Here is a 17208-nt window from a genome sequence, read left to right as displayed (position 1 = left end):
TACGTATGCTGAATACACTATATGTATGCATAAAATTATTTAAATTCAATTTTTGGAATATCGCTGATGGGGAGAAAAAGGTAAAGATAAACAAAGACGGGGATATTTTTCCATAAGCTGACAAAACACAGAGTTCTATTATTATACGTGTCAGAAAATATTAGTTCGTGACTATGTCACGGCTGAATAAGATATATATTATGGTCGATATTAAATACGGAACTAGGAATATAATACAATTTTATAAATGAACGTGTGATTTGTAAAAAGTACATACGGATTGTATTGGAATATACTCGGGTCGTGTTAAGTTTAAGATTCATTCATAAAAAAAAAGTATCCCCCAATTAGAAATTTGATAATTATTGAATGGTTTGACAATTGGGATCATTATAGTCTTGATTTGTTGTTGTTATACTTATATATTGTTAATGAAATGTGATCGTTGATGTAATAGCTATATCTTGTGACCATTATTATTATTTATTATTATTATTATTATTATCGTCATCTTTGAAAAAGAAAAACTACTCTGATACCGATATAAAGGCCATGTCATTATTATACTAATTTGAACAACGCATTTGCATCGCTACATAGATATACCTAGTTCGTAATTCTATAAACAGCACTTATGTAACAATATGACACAATGATAGTTGGTATTCAGTAATAATGACGACCATTTCATCAATAACAAATTGTATAATAAAAGTTATTACAAGGGATACCGTAAAGTATTAAATCCGTCGTCGTATTTAATGGGATTACCTTAGGTCGGATATACGAGCAGGTATAAAAAGATCAAATTCAGCTGCCCGCATGCTTGTCTAGAAAAAGATGTTTGTTTAGTACGTAAATTATATCATATGCGTGTAACACTGATCGATCAAATGCCCGCTATTTATTTTGCGTTATTTGTAGAAAAATGCTACGTATGTACGATCTATTTTATTTTTTGTTTTTATGTATTTATTTTTTTTTTTTCGACTGCCATGGCGACGGCTAAAATAGTAATTTGTTCTATAACAACATTATGTATGCTACAATTGAAAGGAAAGATGGGAAAAAGGTGAAGATTATTCATCATGAACGTAAAGTTAATAATTCGAAACTTATTTATCTCGGATCGAAAAACTAATTTAATATTTCGGTCATGTGACGAATAATTTTGAGTTTCTTAGTTTATATACAATACATTCTACTAATTATGCAATGATCGGAAACACGTCGATTTAATTGATCCATCACAAAATACTGACTACGAAATATCCTTTCAGGGTGAAGATCAGGGGATGATGCGATAGTAAAAATAGACGAAAATAAGAATCTGACATCTTGTGGGTAAAAGTCGTTCGGATCGAAATTTTTTTACACCCAAACTCTGACGTGCTGATCCCAAGAGCAGCTCGCTATGGCCATTCCACTTCCGGCAACGCTCAGCGATGTCACTCTGTTATCGTGTCCCGCCAAAACGCCTGTGAATATTACGTTAATATTAATTAAGAATATTTTTTATTTTCGTGCCAATGATACAAATTTCATATTCTCTTCGAATCCAATGTGCGGGAAGTCGCCATCTGGTGGCAAAAGGTGCACTACTCCAAGTGAGTCGTATTTACCAACTAAATTCGTTTTTTCGAATATTCCTCACCCCGCATCATTTCAACGTCACAAAACAAACGAGTGACAACTTGCACGAGTTAATCTGTACCCTGATATTTGTGTGATATGGTTAAAATGATCAGCTGAGAACCCAAGAAAGTTTCCGCGCTTTTTCACTCGAATCTGTGTTCTCTTTATTTGAAACTCGTTAAATTGTTATACGTGTGAAATTTTTCTTTTTTCTTTTCTTACCGTTGTGTTGAACCTTCAGGGTGTCCCATATGTGAATGGAATTGTCGTCGCTACCGCAGAATATGAACCTCCCACTCAGCGATAATCCGCAAGACGTGAAACCCGGATTAGTGTTTGGCGGTTTGAACGTTGCTAATTGTTGGTCCGAACGGAAGTCCCAAAGACGCGCAGTCTTGTCCTCGGATGCCGTCGCGAAGGCCTGTCCAGACGGATGGTACTGAAAATTCGTCACATGTTTAAGTATTTCAAGTATAAAAAACATCAGACCTAACAATTCTACCATCGTAGCATATTTGCTACAATGTCGAAACCAGAGCTATTTTTATAAATACCTTCTTCAATTTCAATTTAGATATCCTGGAATAATTTGAAAAATAGTAATGCACCCTGAAGAAAGTTTTCACTGAATAATTTAATTTTAAAAACTTTTCTATTTAGGCGCGAAACAAAAATCTTGATTGAGAAAAATGATTTTTTTTTTTAACGGAAACGACGCTTGGTCGTTAAACGATTAAGAACTATCGATAGTTTATTTGTTATTCAACCATTTTTCTTCGTTCACAACTAGACTCGTTCTTGCGAATGGTACATAGTATACTTACGCAAACGGAATTAACGTCAGCCTCGTGACCGAAGAAAGTTTGTCTCGCTTTTTCTTCCCGCATATCCCATAACTTGCAAGTTTTATCGACAGATCCGGTAACGTATGTCTGACCATCGGGTGCCAGGCTTATGCTAACCACGTCGCCGTTATGGGCATTGAAATCTGTCGTCTTCTTTCCTGCTTCCAGATCCCACATACATCTGTAAAATACATTTATCATCGTTGTTGTATAATTTGACGGACGTTAATTGCTGATGTATATTTAGTTACTGTGTGATTACATTTTCATGTCCCCTGATCCAGTGATGATGGTTTTGTCGTCGAGAAATCTACAAGATGAAAGAAAACCTTCGTAGCCGAGAAGCTCGCGAACGATTTTCGCGGCCCCGGTAGCGTCGCGATTGTTGACGTCGTAAACGGTGCACATGTTGTCCATTCCTCCACAGGCTACGTAGTTACCCGAGGGTGCAAAAGCCACGGACATTACCCACGCAGAGCGCAACGGAATTACCTGCACCTTGTTTCCGGTCCAGGTATCCCATATTATCAATTTTCCATCCAACGATCCCGTCACGCAATGTCTTAGCGTTGCAAGGTGAGTGGAAGTCATAATAGGAGAAATATTTACGAAAATATTACGACGCGTGTTACTAATTACACAGGTCAACGAGAAAAATGATTATTTTTTTGAGTTTCTATTGACAATGAGATGAATAAATTTCGATTCTATACATTGCATAGTAACCAAAACCTTTATGTGTTACTCATAAAGTTTGTTTTTGTCATTTTTGCATTGATTAATAAGTCGTGATGTTTTTGGTTGATAGATAATACGGGTGCCTATTCGGAGGAAAGACGAAAACGTTTTCACCAAGATGTGATGGACTTTATCGTTATTAACGTTATCAAGGGCCGTATAATGAGGGCACGATGGAAGATTACGTTTGGGCTTTGATACGAGAAAGTTCTTACGAAAATGGAAGTATGAAAAATATTATTTTTTAAACTTTGTTTATCACTCTTTTACATTTTCAGTTTATTATTAATCATTACTTTTGAATAAAAGTTATTTTAATGCAAAGCTGAAGTTTCTTTAATTGTTTTTAACAATAAGTGTTTGAGAAAATAGGTAATTTTTCTTAAAGTCCGAAACATCGTTCTGGTTTTCACAGAAACAAACTTTATCTGATAAAACTATTTGTCAATTTATTAGTTACGTATAAGAAATCAAAATTTCATATCTAGAACCCAAACCGAAAATTCGTGTTGACCGGTGTTATAATCATCGATTTCACTGTTATGACATTCGGTCAACTAATTATACTCGTAATATTCGCAGAGAAATTTTTTTCACCGACTGACCTGCTGTCTCCACTGAAATGGACAGAATTGACCTTGTTGATGTGACCTTTAAGCAGCTTCTTTGTGGTCAGCTTTACTTTTGGAGCGTCCGCCAATCCGCTGCAAGTCTCTTCTAGAGTTGCGTCTTGCTGTTTTTTTTGGTCTTCCTGCAGCGTATGAGAGGATGAGGAACCGTGTTTTTGAAGTGGTGCAGGTATAATTTTGAAGCGTATTATTGACGTAATAAAGGGTGAGTGATAAACTTTTTTTTTTTTTTGTGCAACCTACTTTGCATTTGTTGATCAAGTCCTCGAGTTCTTGCTTCAGTTTTGTAGTCTCTGCGTCATCTTTGCCCATTTTTTTAACGTTTCACAAATAAACTTTATGTAAAGCGACTTCTCTGAGGCACGTAAAAACTCGACTCGTTGGATTTGAAGAAATTGAAGAAGGACGGTCTGATGATTAACAGAGACTGACCGACAGTTTTTGCTGGAATGCGAAAGAAACCTCAGCAGAACTGCTGCTCTAGTAATCACATTAAATCTCGGGCTTGATCTTGTTTGCTTGGCATTAGCCCGATACCAGCCGGTATTCTTAATTTAATTATTCTCTTATTATAAAAATTCTATAACGTGAAACCGCGATTCGGGCAAACAGCCAATCGAAAATAGGCCAGATTTCGCTATGCAGCCCCAATGAGAAACCCAAATTTCGATTTGTACCGACCTTCAGTATTGAAAATAGGGCAAACGGAAGCCATGCTGCACCCGTCGATGCCTTCATTTAACTTTCCCTACCACAGTATTGGGGAAAAATTACTGCACGGTGTTTTTGCAATTTATACAGTTTAGCTACAAACCGCTCGTCTAATGCACCGATTAATTGTTATGTTTGATAAAGATCTATGCGACTAAAATGATTGTCTTAAGGGGGGTAAGAACAGCTTGGACGGTCTAAAATCGTACCTATTTTTAGAAGGTTTTTGTTTAAAGATAATTAAAACACTTATATCCGCCATGTCGCCATTTTGTTATTAATTTCGAAACAAAAATTCTAAAATGTTCTTGAAACTATAAATAATAAATCCCTCAAACTCGAATTGCTATCAGTGTTTTCATTTTCTTTACAAAAAAAAACTCCTAAAAATAGGTATGATTTTAGGTACGATGTGGTGAAATTTTTACCACCGAATCAAATGCATCTTGCTCTGATGGAGCGTCAATTATACGCATTGATCCGTGAAATCCTCGCCGTTCAACGACGTTTGGTTTTGGTTTTGCTACGATTTTAGCGGAAACCAGGTACGCTATTTCTTGCATTATTAACAAAACGTTCCCTTCCACCTATTCTATTACAACTTTCACGTGCTTGATTCTTGACGTTTAAACGATCGAATTTCTCCGTAATGCCGTTATTGTTGTTTCGGGTTTCGACGAGTGCGCTGCATCTAGAAGCAAAGTTTAAGCGTGACAACGGTTTGAGTCTCATTTAAAAAACGAATGATACATTTACCGTGTAAAAGTATCCAAGTATTTTTGTGAAAGAATCTTCAAATCAAGGGTGTTTAATTTTTGCAAGATTCGAACCCGTTGTTTCTAATTTACGCTTGCTTTTACTCGCTGTAAGAAAACATGGGGGAAACCGTAAGAAAAATATTTCAACCAACAAATTGTAGGTGCAACTTGAGCGCCTATTTTAGCCTTTGCTTTTTACTACTGGGATTCACGGTTTCCTGGGTTAACGGCAAAGATCCTGAAGTATATACTGACGCCTGTGCGATTAAAGTGCAACGTTCGCGAAACATGTACCTGAGCAACTACTCGGAACATCCTGGCTGCGAATGTGATATCAGTTCAAAAATTGCCGCCCAAATGTATACCCAAAACCAAAGATGTAGAAGCACGGCGGACATCGATGTCAATGGTACGCGTGCAATCCGTCGGTGTTTTTTCACATCACTAAAATATTATATGGGGGGAGGGGTGATCAAAATTAAACAAATATGTCATTAGAAAATTTTATTAACCGTTACTTACATGCTAAATTAGTACAATAGATGTATGCCTGCAGTGTCGCAACTTATTTGATAAAAATGCTCATCTGATTCGAACTTATTTGAGTTATATATTTATAATTTCATTCTACGCATACGTGCAGATGAAGTGCGTGTGTTCGTTCCTCGACAATCTCACATATTTTGACACTCTGCGTGAGAAAGATTTTCGATCAAAAAAAAAGAAAACTGAAATGTCAATAATTGTAGCCGGGAAGCAGATCAATTTTCTTAAATGAGTTAATGATTGATTAGCCGATCAAGATTGTATCATTGCTTTTATGCAGAAAACTAAGAGCATGCGCGCTGGACTGCGTCTACGCGTCTTAACGTCTATTGTAAACCAGACTTTAAGCCGAACATGCTTTGTGGCCGAATGTTTGTAAGACGAGTAATAGTTCTGTTGCCCGAGATGCGTGGTTCTTCGTAGAGTAAACACGGCACGCAAGGAATAACCAGCTGAAGTCAGAGATGAATCCGATTGTAGCAAGTAGTCTCTCGTGGTACGTGAATCTCAGTCGGAGCTACATGCCGGTCGAAATCGCAGTGGTCCGGTGTTCGTCGTGAACAGCATATTATCTTATGCACGTTTCTCGAAAAAGTCGTTATTGAAATTTAAAGGAAAATGACCACGCTGCTCCAGTTCGTATTCCTATTTTATTTCCTTCTGGGTGCGGTCAGCTCGGCCGAAAAAGACGACGGTAAATTAATCGCACTTTCATTTGTATTACCGAATATTAATTGTAATGCAATTATCGAATCGCGACTATTCCATCGCTTATCCTGATCCCATTCCACAGAAGTTATGCGGCCTGGATTCTCGATACGTGCAACTCTAACAACAAACAGAATCTTATGAACAGTTTCGAAAAATTTATGAATAAATTGTAAAGCACTAATTGTTAAATATACTTAACTATTTTGATTCGTCTGTCGCGCTTAAGTCAAAGACTTATGAGGTTGAAGTTAATAGTTACGTTACTTTAACCAAACATTGGGAAAAAATCACTAGTTTCTTATTTTTACAATGATTTTGAACAAACTAAAATTGAAAAATATGAGTAGGTCTTGTTTTATTACGGCTTACTGAATTTCAAACTGTTCCAAAATTGCGACATAACGGTTCTTCCTCACCATGAAATGATACAAGACTTGCGACTATTGTAATGAGCGCTTATCGTTTGATCGGAAAATTTGAATAGTTTATCAACGAGGATTATCGTTTTTTCCGGAAATTCCATGTTTACGGTATCTTACTTACTATGCATGTATCAAACTCTATACCATTTGACGCGAAAGTACCTGGACGCAGTCATCTAGAACTCGAATTTTCTCGTCGTTTTTGCGATCGATCACCGAGAAATTCGTGCAGCCACACAATGAATCAGTAATTCGTCGCGCACTACCTACTCGTTTCCGGATTAAGAAAGTGAAATCGAAAGCGAGGAAATCAATTTCTAATACATAACAGAACAATCGAACGAGCGTGAAGTACGATTTTGCCCAAAAAGAAAAACAGATTTTTTGCGAATCTACAGGTGTTCGTAAGTCTTTCACTCTCGTCGGTTGCAAGTTTTGAACTCCTTGCGGGTATCTACGTGAAGCTAAAATATCCAAGTATTTCTTATTTCCTGATTTTGTACTCCATAGAAAAATCATTTTTCACATCATTATCGTGGGCTCGGTTCAAAAGTCGACACTGTCTGATTATACTAATGACCAAAATACTGTAACGCGCGTAGATTAGTAATCGGACCGTAAAGTTGTTTGATCTTTTCTGAAATAATCTTGTGGCTGTTTCTTCAAATATCTCATTTCCTATGTTATACCTCGACAATCTCTCTTTCGAATCTGCGGTTTTATCATTCAAAATTACGATTGTCGTGCCTTGATATTTCGCCTCCTAAGTATACGCCGTTCGCTCCGAGCAGCAAGAAATGATTGCCGATACGATTTTACGCATTACTCGACTCGAGCTTCGATTCCCCTAATATTACATCAAGTTTTATAAAATTATGGGGCTACAGAAAGGTGATGCTGGAACGTTCTCGCGCCATTCACGAACATCTTCTCGCTTTCGACGTGTACACCAGACACAGCATAATGTAATCTTTCAATTCTTCCGGTCGTGATGCGCGATGCATAAGAGATAAAGAAATACACGCAGAGCGCAGATAACTCAATTCATTCAAGAAGAATCCTCCGATAGCCAAAATCTGAATACTTTCGGTATTCGTATATATACCGCTAATTATTAAAAGAATTAAATGCAATTTGCTGTGTTTTCGAATTCATCGTATAAAATATCCGTAGCCCTGCTAGCATCATCAATTCGCTTCACCATTGACTTGGCATTCTTTCGTTTTCAAAGTACTTTCGCTGACTCGTAAATCGTAGGCGTAGTAATCTGCATTCGCATTATACAAGGTTGAAGTTAGTAACGTTATCGTAACGAAACATCGGGGATAAAAAATCACTATTTTCCTGATTTTAAAACGCTTTTAAAGGAACTAGGATTTCTAAATATGAGTGTGTTTTGTTTTATAACGATTTACTGAATTTCAAATAATTCGAAAATCGTGAAGTAACCGTTTTTCCTCGGCAAGAATCGTTACGATAACGTTACTAACTTCGATATGATCACATTATAGCTACCAGTTAATGTCAGCGTACCTTGTAGTTGGAATTAAGACGCGTGTCGATATAAGTAATCACAATATATGTGTAAGGAAAGCGCCGGGACGCAGAACGGCGCTGAGTCGTTCGGCGTTTGAACCGAGTCACAAGAGAGCCGCTGTATTCTTTCGCGGGATGACATAACGTTCACCACATTTACAATATTATTCCTCCGCGTCTCGGTGCCCGGATGACGTCAGCATGCATTCTGGTCTTTGCATCAATAATTAACTGTTTTACCCTTTATGACGTGTAGCTCTTACAGCTCTGCGATTATCGCCATGCAGTTGATTGATGTAATAAATCGAATATAGTTTATCCCCTGTACATACAATATATAATTGTATAATTTTGGCATTATAATCCTGTACTTATATTACATGTTATCCACGTTACATATAATTGTTATATAGACACTATTCGTACGGTTGTTGTAATTCTAATTACCCTTAGTTGAAATAAACGTCTAGATTCGCATAGCAAAAATAGAAAACCATATTGAAAAGTACAGAAGCTTACACGATTTCAATGCAAATTTGTACGTTTCAATAGCATTTCTTCTACTTTCTATCCTAGTCTATATACGAAATTTTATAAAGGGATATGGTTAGTTCTGTTAAAACACAGGGTAGATACAGTAATATATCTTGGACACTTTTATCAATTATACATTATACTTTGTTCGCATTGCGTATAATACATACAATCACGACAAATCCGACAAATGTACGCGAACTATTTGAATATACAGTAATAATTACTGCAATTATGTTATACATACGATAATTTATTTATAAACTATAAATATTTACAAGTTTATCAACAATTTCTTATCCCCGATATCTGAATGAATATGCGTGCGTGGACTTACATCTACTATCATATTAATGTCCTCCTACACAAAATGTACGTGGATTTATTGCTATAGCTTGTGCATGTGCTGTTGTTGTTATTATTATTATTATTATTATTATTATTATTACTATTATTATTATTATCATTTCACTGAGGGTACATCTCAATCGTGATGCAATTACATTATTACAGCATCTGTTTTATTGAGTCTTTCACGACATTATGTCGTATTCGATTTTGTAAAAGTTCCCGACTAAACTTTCATACCTAGTAGGACACGCAAAATTGAATCTACCATATCGACAAGTTTTTTACTTTAACATATTTTAATCTATTCTTTCAGATGTCCTTGTATTTACTGTGGCAACCAATGAGACTGATGGTTACAAGAGGTATATTCGATCAGCCGTTGTCAACGGCTTTCGAGACAAGATCCATGTGCTTGGATTAGGTGAAACATGGAAAGGAGGCGATGTACATCGCACTGTCGGTGGAGGATTTAAGGTCAATTTATTTAAGGAACAGCTGCGCCCTTACAAGGATGATAAGGATAAAATAATTTTATTTACGGACGGGTAATTGTCAATGAAATTAAACAATTTACTCACCCTGTTAACAAACAAATGAATCAATCAACCAGCATATTATTTCCAGGTATGACGTTATATTTCTCAGTAGTCTTGAAGCTATCGTGGAAAAATTCAGGACATTTGGTGCCAGAGTTCTCTTTTCTGCGGAGGAGTATTGCTGGCCTGATAAATCTGCCGAGTCAAGATATCCAAGTGTGGGTCGTGGTAAACGGTACTTAAATTCTGGTGGATTTATTGGCTATGCATCAGATATTTACGCAATTTTAACCAGCTCCAAGCTCAGCGACGGAGATGACGATCAAAGGTTTTATACCGGATTGTACCTAGATCGTGACTTCAGGGAAAAACATCAAATGAAATTGGATCACAGATCAGAAATATTCCAGAATCTGTTCGGTGGAGTTGGTGAGCGTCGAACTTAGCATTGTAACATTAGCTATCGTGAGAAACAAGCAAAAGACAGAATAATTGAAATGTTGAAAAATTATTCATCTAAATTATATTTCAGCTGACGTTGAGCTGAGATTCAAAGGAAATGACGCTTATCTACAGAACGTAGCTTACAACACTGTGCCGCTTATTCTTCATGGGAATGGTCGCAGTAAATTGGTATTAAATGCTCTTGGTAATTACTTAGCAAATGCTTGGAGTCCCGAAGAAGGGTGTTTAAACTGTTGGGACGAAATGATCGAATTAGACAAGGCAAAGGTTGAGAATTATCCTGTGATAATGATCTCTATATTCTTGGCCAACCCAACACCGTTTTTAGAGGAGTTTCTTGAGAAAATTTATAAACAGGCCTACCCTAAGTCTAAGCTTCATTTGTTCATATACAACAATGTTCCTTATCATTCCGAACTTATTAACGAGTTCGTCGAATCTTACGCACACGAGTACAAAAGCGTAAAACAAATATTACCACAAGATGATATATCCGAAGTCAGAGCTAGAGATTTCGCTTTGTAAGTATGCATAAAATATCTCACTTCCAATATTCAATACTTTTTAATCTCTTTTTATTCGCCAAATTTATATTGATTTGCAAATGTAAGGGAATCACAAATTTAATTTACATTCAACTTATCTTTTGAAGAACCCGAATTTGCGAAATGACGAAAACAACCAATGATATTGTCGAGGCTCAATTTAAAATCTTACAGAGTTATTTTTAGTAAAGTAAAATGAGACACAAATTTTGATAAGAATAAATGTTCTATTTTGCCATTTATGTGAAGAGATAAGCGTATTTAAGTGCAATTTATTTTCTGGAATAGTGAACACTGCCTGCTTAAAAAATGTTCTGGATTACTTTCAATCGACTCGGAAGCTCACTTGGACAACCAGAATGCATTGAAATTATTGGTAGAACAACAGCGAGGAATAGTAGCGCCGCTACTCGTCAGGCCTTACAAAGCTTGGAGCAACTTTTGGGGCGCTCTTACAGACGATGGCTTTTATGCCAGAAGTTCGGATTACATGGAAATCGTACAGAACGAACGAAGGTAAGACTCACAATGTACACACATTTGATTGTAGACGTGATAGAGGTAATGAAGAGGAAAGAGGAGATAAAGAATTACGTTAATAGGAAATAAAATTTGATTAATTGGACAAGGGATGAAAATTAATCCTCGTACGTTAATATTGTTAAAAACTACGATACATTTGTATTTTGGCCACATTCTGCGTTCCGGTGAAGATCATTGAAAATATTTTCTTCAACGTAAAACGTGACGAGCAAGTGACACATTACATAATTCCACCTCACGCAAAACTTTAATCAAATGCAATAGAAAAGTCAGTCTTGAAGGATCGTCTGTCGATACTATACATGTTATCTGCTGTGCATTCGTAAACCCCGGCATCCATTTGCGTTGCTGGATCGATTTCCAGTTTTGATTTTACTCTGTCAGTTCCTGTTCGCCATTCGTGTATCTAAAAGTAGAAAAGTGTTGAACGAATAAAAATTTTCACTCTAACTTCAGTCGTCGTATTAATGTATAGAAGATGACAACTTCTTTATACTAACGTTCATGTATAGGTGAGTGTAAATTTCTGTACCATCCTTGAACCATGTAATGTGGGGGCGCGGAGTACCTCGAGCGGAACATACGAATGCGATTTTATGCCCCAAAACGTATTCATAGTCAAAATGCGATGACGATAAGATTTTGGCACCCTGAAATAACGACATTATGATCAATTCTTACTGCTGACGTCGAATATACTAACGGCAGAGTATGCATCGATTCGATCGCTGCTGTGCTCGACAGCCTGTCAAATTGAGTGCGGATATATTCTAATACGCACATTGTTGTTGTTATAATATTCATCACTTTCTCGATCTCGGTATTTTCCGGTGATCGGCAGTCCAATTTGAACTCGCGATTTACTTCTGCCTCTTCCTCGACCTCTTCTTGCAGATATTTCATAACAATGTAGAAAAATGATTGCTAGTAATATTACAGCTTTTGAATAATTCATTGTATCCTGTAAAGTGATAATCGTAAGTTGAATGTTTTATAAGTGGCAGATTGCCGAATAAATTAACAGGATAAAGAAAATGGAAAATTACAATGGGCAAAAAGCAGTTTAAAAAATCCTATAATACGAGAGCAATTAATCATTATAGCAAACTCTCACCCGCTTAGGTTGAATGTTACGATATTTTTTACACCACTTTAAAGCAAATAGTTAGTGGGTCGGTAAATATCTACTCACTGTGCCAAAGAAACGTTTAGCGGTGGTACAGAACAGCAATGCAACTGACAGCCACTCACCTACTCATTACTCCCCTAGTGTCCTCTCCTATCTATTACATACGTATTCCAGATAGTATCTAACTATATTATGTGCATAATCTCTGCTTTGGTCTTGCATAACATTCTTCTCAATTAATAATCATGGTAAAATTGAATGCGGCAGCGAAATTGACCGCGTTCATTAATTCAGAATTGGTGAAATGATCTCTCGTTACTGGGGGAAGAAAACTTTTGTCTACCCTAACTTTGAATCGCTCGATATCGCTCTAGGATATATCATTTTTCAATTACATATTCCACGACATTGTATTTTACAAAAATTTTGACTACTTTGTACGAATTGTTCGTCGCGGAACAAAAAATTGTTCTGGAAAATAACTGAAACAAATCGTCGGCAGCTATACTCGCTCAACTGTTCAAGTTGTAATGATATCATCCTCATCCAGGCCAATTATTTGTTAATAACATAGGAATAGGGGGACCTATCGAGCAACAGGAATTGGTGTGTCCTATAGCTACCGTTTGTAGAACTTGGAATTGTGAGAATAAATATTGATAGGATTATTCTTGTTTTTTACAGTAACTGCTTGAATTCTCAATGTCAATAAGGTCAAGAGAATAAAGTAACAATTGTTTGATTACAGTTTTAATTATTTAAAAGTAAACAAATGCAGCTGGTTTATAGTATTTGCAGTACCATATTTTTGAATTGTTTGAATAACGTACATTACATATAATTTTTGAATTTGAATTATGTTAACAGAGTTTAATCACATTAACCACAGAAAATACAAATTAACTGTAAATCAGATGAAACACTTTAAACACGAATAATCTAGTAATTGGAACGAATCAGTCTTACAAAATTCAATCATTCTCCACACGTCGCAATTCTGTATGCGCGTTTATCTCACGTAGGGCAATTTTTCTTCATTGTGCGAATTTTGAAACAATATGTATTTTGCCTCTTGGGTCACTGTAATGCAGAAATAATTTATTTTCTTCTCTTATACATAAATTTACTGTTTTTGAATATAAGCCAAAATGCACGTACAGATTCAGGAACAGAATGGAATATCGTCATTTGTACACATGTGTATGTATAATAATATATATAACTAAAATGACTAGGTTCCAAGAAGTATCGAAGTGAGCTATAAATTTCGAAAAGCATTGTCTCGCCGATATTCACAAATCTTTCTCACATAAATTGGCTTATACTCAATAAATAAATATATTTAGTAGGTGATCATAACATAGTCTGTTCTGAATCCACGTCTGTCAACGGCATACTGATTATCCGCTTGGCATTCGTAGTAACCGGCATCTTTCTGTGTCGTAGGATCAATTTCCATTTTTGACTTCATCGTGTCATTCCCCATTGGCCATTCGTGCACCTTAAACGGGATTCAGAAACAAATTACTCGCCAAAAACAACATTTTTCAAATAAACTCTCGCCTTATACAAACGCTCAGATATAATACAGCGTAATAATTGGACAACGTATACTAACAGATCGAAAATTACATTAGATTGTAAGATTATGCGTACTACTGGGAAGAAAAAAAAGGTTCAAGTTACCTGGAAGAATTTGTGGTGATAGAGCTCGATACCATCTTTGAACCAAGTTATTTCTGGCCTTGGGAAACCCCTCGCCATGCAAAAGAAAGTTATTTTTCTTCCCAGCATGTAGTCCAGCTCGAAATGCGAAGCCTTCACAATTTTAGCCCCCTAAAATTCGAGCAGATTACTATTGTTCAAGATATTGCAACTTAGCTACTAGAAAATACCCACATCTTTGTTCTCGTAATAATTAGTACTGGCGGTGTTTTGGTGTGGAATTAGGATTGGCATACGCGAACCGTACAATCTTCCACGTCCCCTGCCGCCCCTTCTTCCACCACCACCTTTCGCCGCGTTCAAGCCTGGAGTACAGGCTGTCATCAATAGGAATAAATGGATCAACCACCATTTCCTCATTTGACTGCTGTAATTTGAATTACACAACTATGTAATTTATTACGATAACTGATGTTGAATTTGAAATTGCTTCACTCCCCGACGTAAACATATTTTACCACCTTTACCAGTAACTGTTCTCGGAAAATATTATTATTAATTACATACACTCTTCAACTTCAAGTTCATAAAGTTTTATTTATTCAGCAGTATGCTTGATCGCATTTCAGAAGGAATATCCTATCGTAACAAGATATGAAAATTTTTTAAATTAATGGAATTAAGGGAACAATTAACCGTATGTAAATAATAATCAGATATACCGGAGATTTCCTTACCAGAAAATTTGGATACTTTTAAGCAGACTGTATGTTAATCCCTTTGGAGAAAGGTTCTCTCCGCCTCTCCAGCCAAAAATATGAATGAACCAGGCGCGATAGACTCGCGGTCACCGGAGTGTCAAGAGTTATGAATCTCAATTGGATAATTATATATTAGTTATCACCAGTAACTCCATTGGCCAATCACGGTATCAGGGCTGCTGCCCGCCAAAACATTAAATAACGTCCTGTGAAAAACAGAGTAATAGCTGTCTGTACTTCTCCATATAAAAGCACTCTATGATCGCACGCACACACTGTTTATGACTATTTCTATTTTAAATCATATGGCAAATAAGCCTTGCAGATCCTCAGAATTTATGTCATGAGCATCCATCGCACGATCTCAACGAGTCTGTTGCCAGATTTTTTGAGAAACAACTTCAAAAGTAAATACTTTGACAGGGATTTTTTGTACGTTTTCAGAGGCTTGTGGAACGTACCATTTGTCAGCAACTGTTACCTGATAAATGCTTCGCTTATAAATAATAAGGAGACGCGGCCATCATACTCCGTGGGAGATTTGGACGTGAGCATGTCCTTCGCTTACAGCAACAGGGAGAAAGATATCTTCATGTATGTTAGCAACAGGGTTGAATTCGGGCATCTAGTTAGTCCTGATAACTTTGATACCAAGCTGACGAACCCAGACCTATATCAAATATTCGATAACAAATTAGACTGGCAAAAGAGATACATTCATGAGAATTACACGGAAAATTTCAATCCCAATAAGACTCCAATCCAGGTAACACCAAAATTCTTCATGCTAGTATTTTTCGATAAATTGTAATCAAGATTAAAACATATTTCATTTAAACGTCTATTACGTCTAAACGTCTGAGGGTCAATTAGCTCTTCGAGTGAATAACTTGTACTCTTTTCTACTAATCAATTCTGTTTGTTTCACATAGCCCTGTCCCGATGTATTCTGGTTTCCAATTGTTACGACTCGATTTACAAAAGAACTGATCGAAATAATGGAAGCATTCGGTCAATGGTCCGATGGTACAAATTCTGTAAGTTAAATCGGCTATTTATTTTACAATTACGTAAATAATATACTTACAATACTAGATTTATTCAATTTCCAGTATGCGAAAGTGAAGTTTACTTTCATTTTTCACTGATTATTGTTCTTGTATAAACTTTAGGATCCCAGATTATCAGGTGGTTATGAAAATGTACCGACAAGGGACATTCACACAAATCAAGTGAACCTTGAACCCCAATGGCTGTACTTCCTTAAGGAATATGTCAGGCCGTTACAGGAACTCGTCTTTACAGGATACTTCCACGACGTAAGAATACGTTTAACATGTTACATATTTTTAGGACCCACGACTCGATGGGGGTTACGAGGCTGTGCCGACACGTGACATTCACGCAAGTCAAGTTGGTCTTGACGAGACGTGGCTAGAGTTTCTTAAGGAATATGTCAGTCCCCTCCAGAAAATGGTTTATCTGGGATATGAGGATTACGTAAGCGATAGGATATTAGGGACTTGCGGTTTTGGTTCTACTGGTGGAATGGATTCTGGGCTTCTTTGTTAATTGTGATTTAGTAGCTAGTTACGCATAGAATTCAAAGATTTTACTTTGTAGGCACTTGTAGGATTAGTGAAAAACCTGGCACATGCACTCTATTGAAGCACCATTCCCTCTTTAGTGAATCTAATTACATTTTATCATGTAATGTACAGCCACCGAGGTCCCTGATGAATTTCATGGTCAGATATCGTCCCGACGAGCAGCCGTCACTGCGTCCTCATCATGATTCTTCAACTTACACAATTAACATTGCTCTGAATAGAGCAGGAATCGATTACGAGGGAGGTGGCTGCAGATTCATTCGTTACAACTGTTCCGTAACAGACACAAAGCCTGGATGGATGTTGATGCATCCTGGAAGACTCACTCATTATCACGAAGGTTTGCTGGTAACTAAAGGTACAAGATATATTATGATATCTTTCGTCGATCCTTGAACATATCGTATTTCTATCATTATTAATTACGAAGTATGATTATTCACACCTATGGAAAAGATCTGGGAAAATGATGATATTAAAGGAAAACTTTTTTTCTGTTCGTGATAGTAACTAATTAAACCTTCGATTCTCAAGTATA

The 17208-nt window shown here is 36.6% G+C and overlaps 4 protein-coding genes across 9 annotated transcripts; 1 reads left to right on the top strand and 3 right to left on the bottom strand.

Annotated features, from left to right (window-relative positions):
- Nucleotides 1–924: 924 nt before the first annotated feature.
- Nucleotides 925–4303, bottom strand: LOC124180234 (guanine nucleotide-binding protein subunit beta-2). The gene is made up of 6 exons (XM_046565486.1): nt 4091–4303; nt 3824–3969; nt 2743–3042; nt 2460–2661; nt 1858–2074; nt 925–1478 (listed from the first exon to the last, which is right to left on the bottom strand). Exons 1-6 carry the CDS (start codon nt 4157–4159, stop codon nt 1372–1374), a joined length of 1041 nt encoding a protein of 346 aa, XP_046421442.1. The 5' UTR covers nt 4160–4303; the 3' UTR covers nt 925–1371.
- A 763-nt stretch (nt 4304–5066) lies between these two features.
- LOC124180228 (procollagen-lysine,2-oxoglutarate 5-dioxygenase) lies at nt 5067–17169 on the top strand. Of its 4 annotated transcripts, XM_046565478.1 has the most exons (10): nt 5067–5103; nt 5478–5725; nt 9730–9961; nt 10041–10381; nt 10485–10938; nt 11251–11478; nt 15505–15826; nt 15993–16097; nt 16233–16379; nt 16782–17169. In XM_046565478.1, the coding sequence occupies exons 2-10, from the start codon at nt 5605–5607 to the stop codon at nt 17064–17066; spliced, it is 2235 nt and encodes a 744-aa protein (XP_046421434.1). In that variant the 5' UTR covers nt 5067–5103; nt 5478–5604; the 3' UTR covers nt 17067–17169. The 4 variants fall into 4 exon arrangements, with proteins under 4 accessions (XP_046421434.1, XP_046421432.1, XP_046421431.1 ...); XM_046565476.1 differs by lacking the exons at nt 5067–5103; nt 16233–16379 and adding an exon at nt 16414–16560 and having other exon boundaries at nt 5277–5725; XM_046565475.1 differs by lacking the exon at nt 5067–5103 and having other exon boundaries at nt 5297–5725.
- LOC124180237 (immunoglobulin domain-containing protein oig-4-like) lies at nt 11595–12835 on the bottom strand. Of its 2 annotated transcripts, none has more exons than XM_046565491.1 (4): nt 12698–12835; nt 12287–12466; nt 12006–12155; nt 11595–11911 (listed from the first exon to the last, which is right to left on the bottom strand). In XM_046565491.1, the coding sequence occupies exons 2-4, from the start codon at nt 12458–12460 to the stop codon at nt 11753–11755; spliced, it is 483 nt and encodes a 160-aa protein (XP_046421447.1). In that variant the 5' UTR covers nt 12461–12466; nt 12698–12835; the 3' UTR covers nt 11595–11752. The 2 variants fall into 2 exon arrangements, with proteins under 2 accessions (XP_046421447.1, XP_046421448.1); XM_046565492.1 differs by having other exon boundaries at nt 12620–12731.
- LOC124180236 (immunoglobulin domain-containing protein oig-4-like) lies at nt 13369–15174 on the bottom strand. 2 transcript variants are annotated; one of them, XM_046565490.1, is made up of 5 exons: nt 15037–15174; nt 14534–14726; nt 14321–14470; nt 13995–14135; nt 13369–13714 (listed from the first exon to the last, which is right to left on the bottom strand). In XM_046565490.1, the coding sequence occupies exons 2-5, from the start codon at nt 14717–14719 to the stop codon at nt 13712–13714; spliced, it is 480 nt and encodes a 159-aa protein (XP_046421446.1). In that variant the 5' UTR covers nt 14720–14726; nt 15037–15174; the 3' UTR covers nt 13369–13711. The 2 variants fall into 2 exon arrangements, with proteins under 2 accessions (XP_046421446.1, XP_046421445.1); XM_046565489.1 differs by lacking the exon at nt 13369–13714 and having other exon boundaries at nt 13721–14135.
- Nucleotides 17170–17208: the final 39 nt, after the last annotated feature.

The sequence above is a fragment of the Neodiprion fabricii genome, chromosome 4 (genome assembly GCF_021155785.1).
Source record: "Neodiprion fabricii isolate iyNeoFabr1 chromosome 4, iyNeoFabr1.1, whole genome shotgun sequence".
In the NCBI taxonomy this organism is placed as follows: domain Eukaryota; kingdom Metazoa; phylum Arthropoda; class Insecta; order Hymenoptera; family Diprionidae; genus Neodiprion; species Neodiprion fabricii.
The sequence above is the reverse complement of the archived record's forward strand: the minus strand, read 5'-3'. Positions and strand labels throughout refer to the sequence as shown.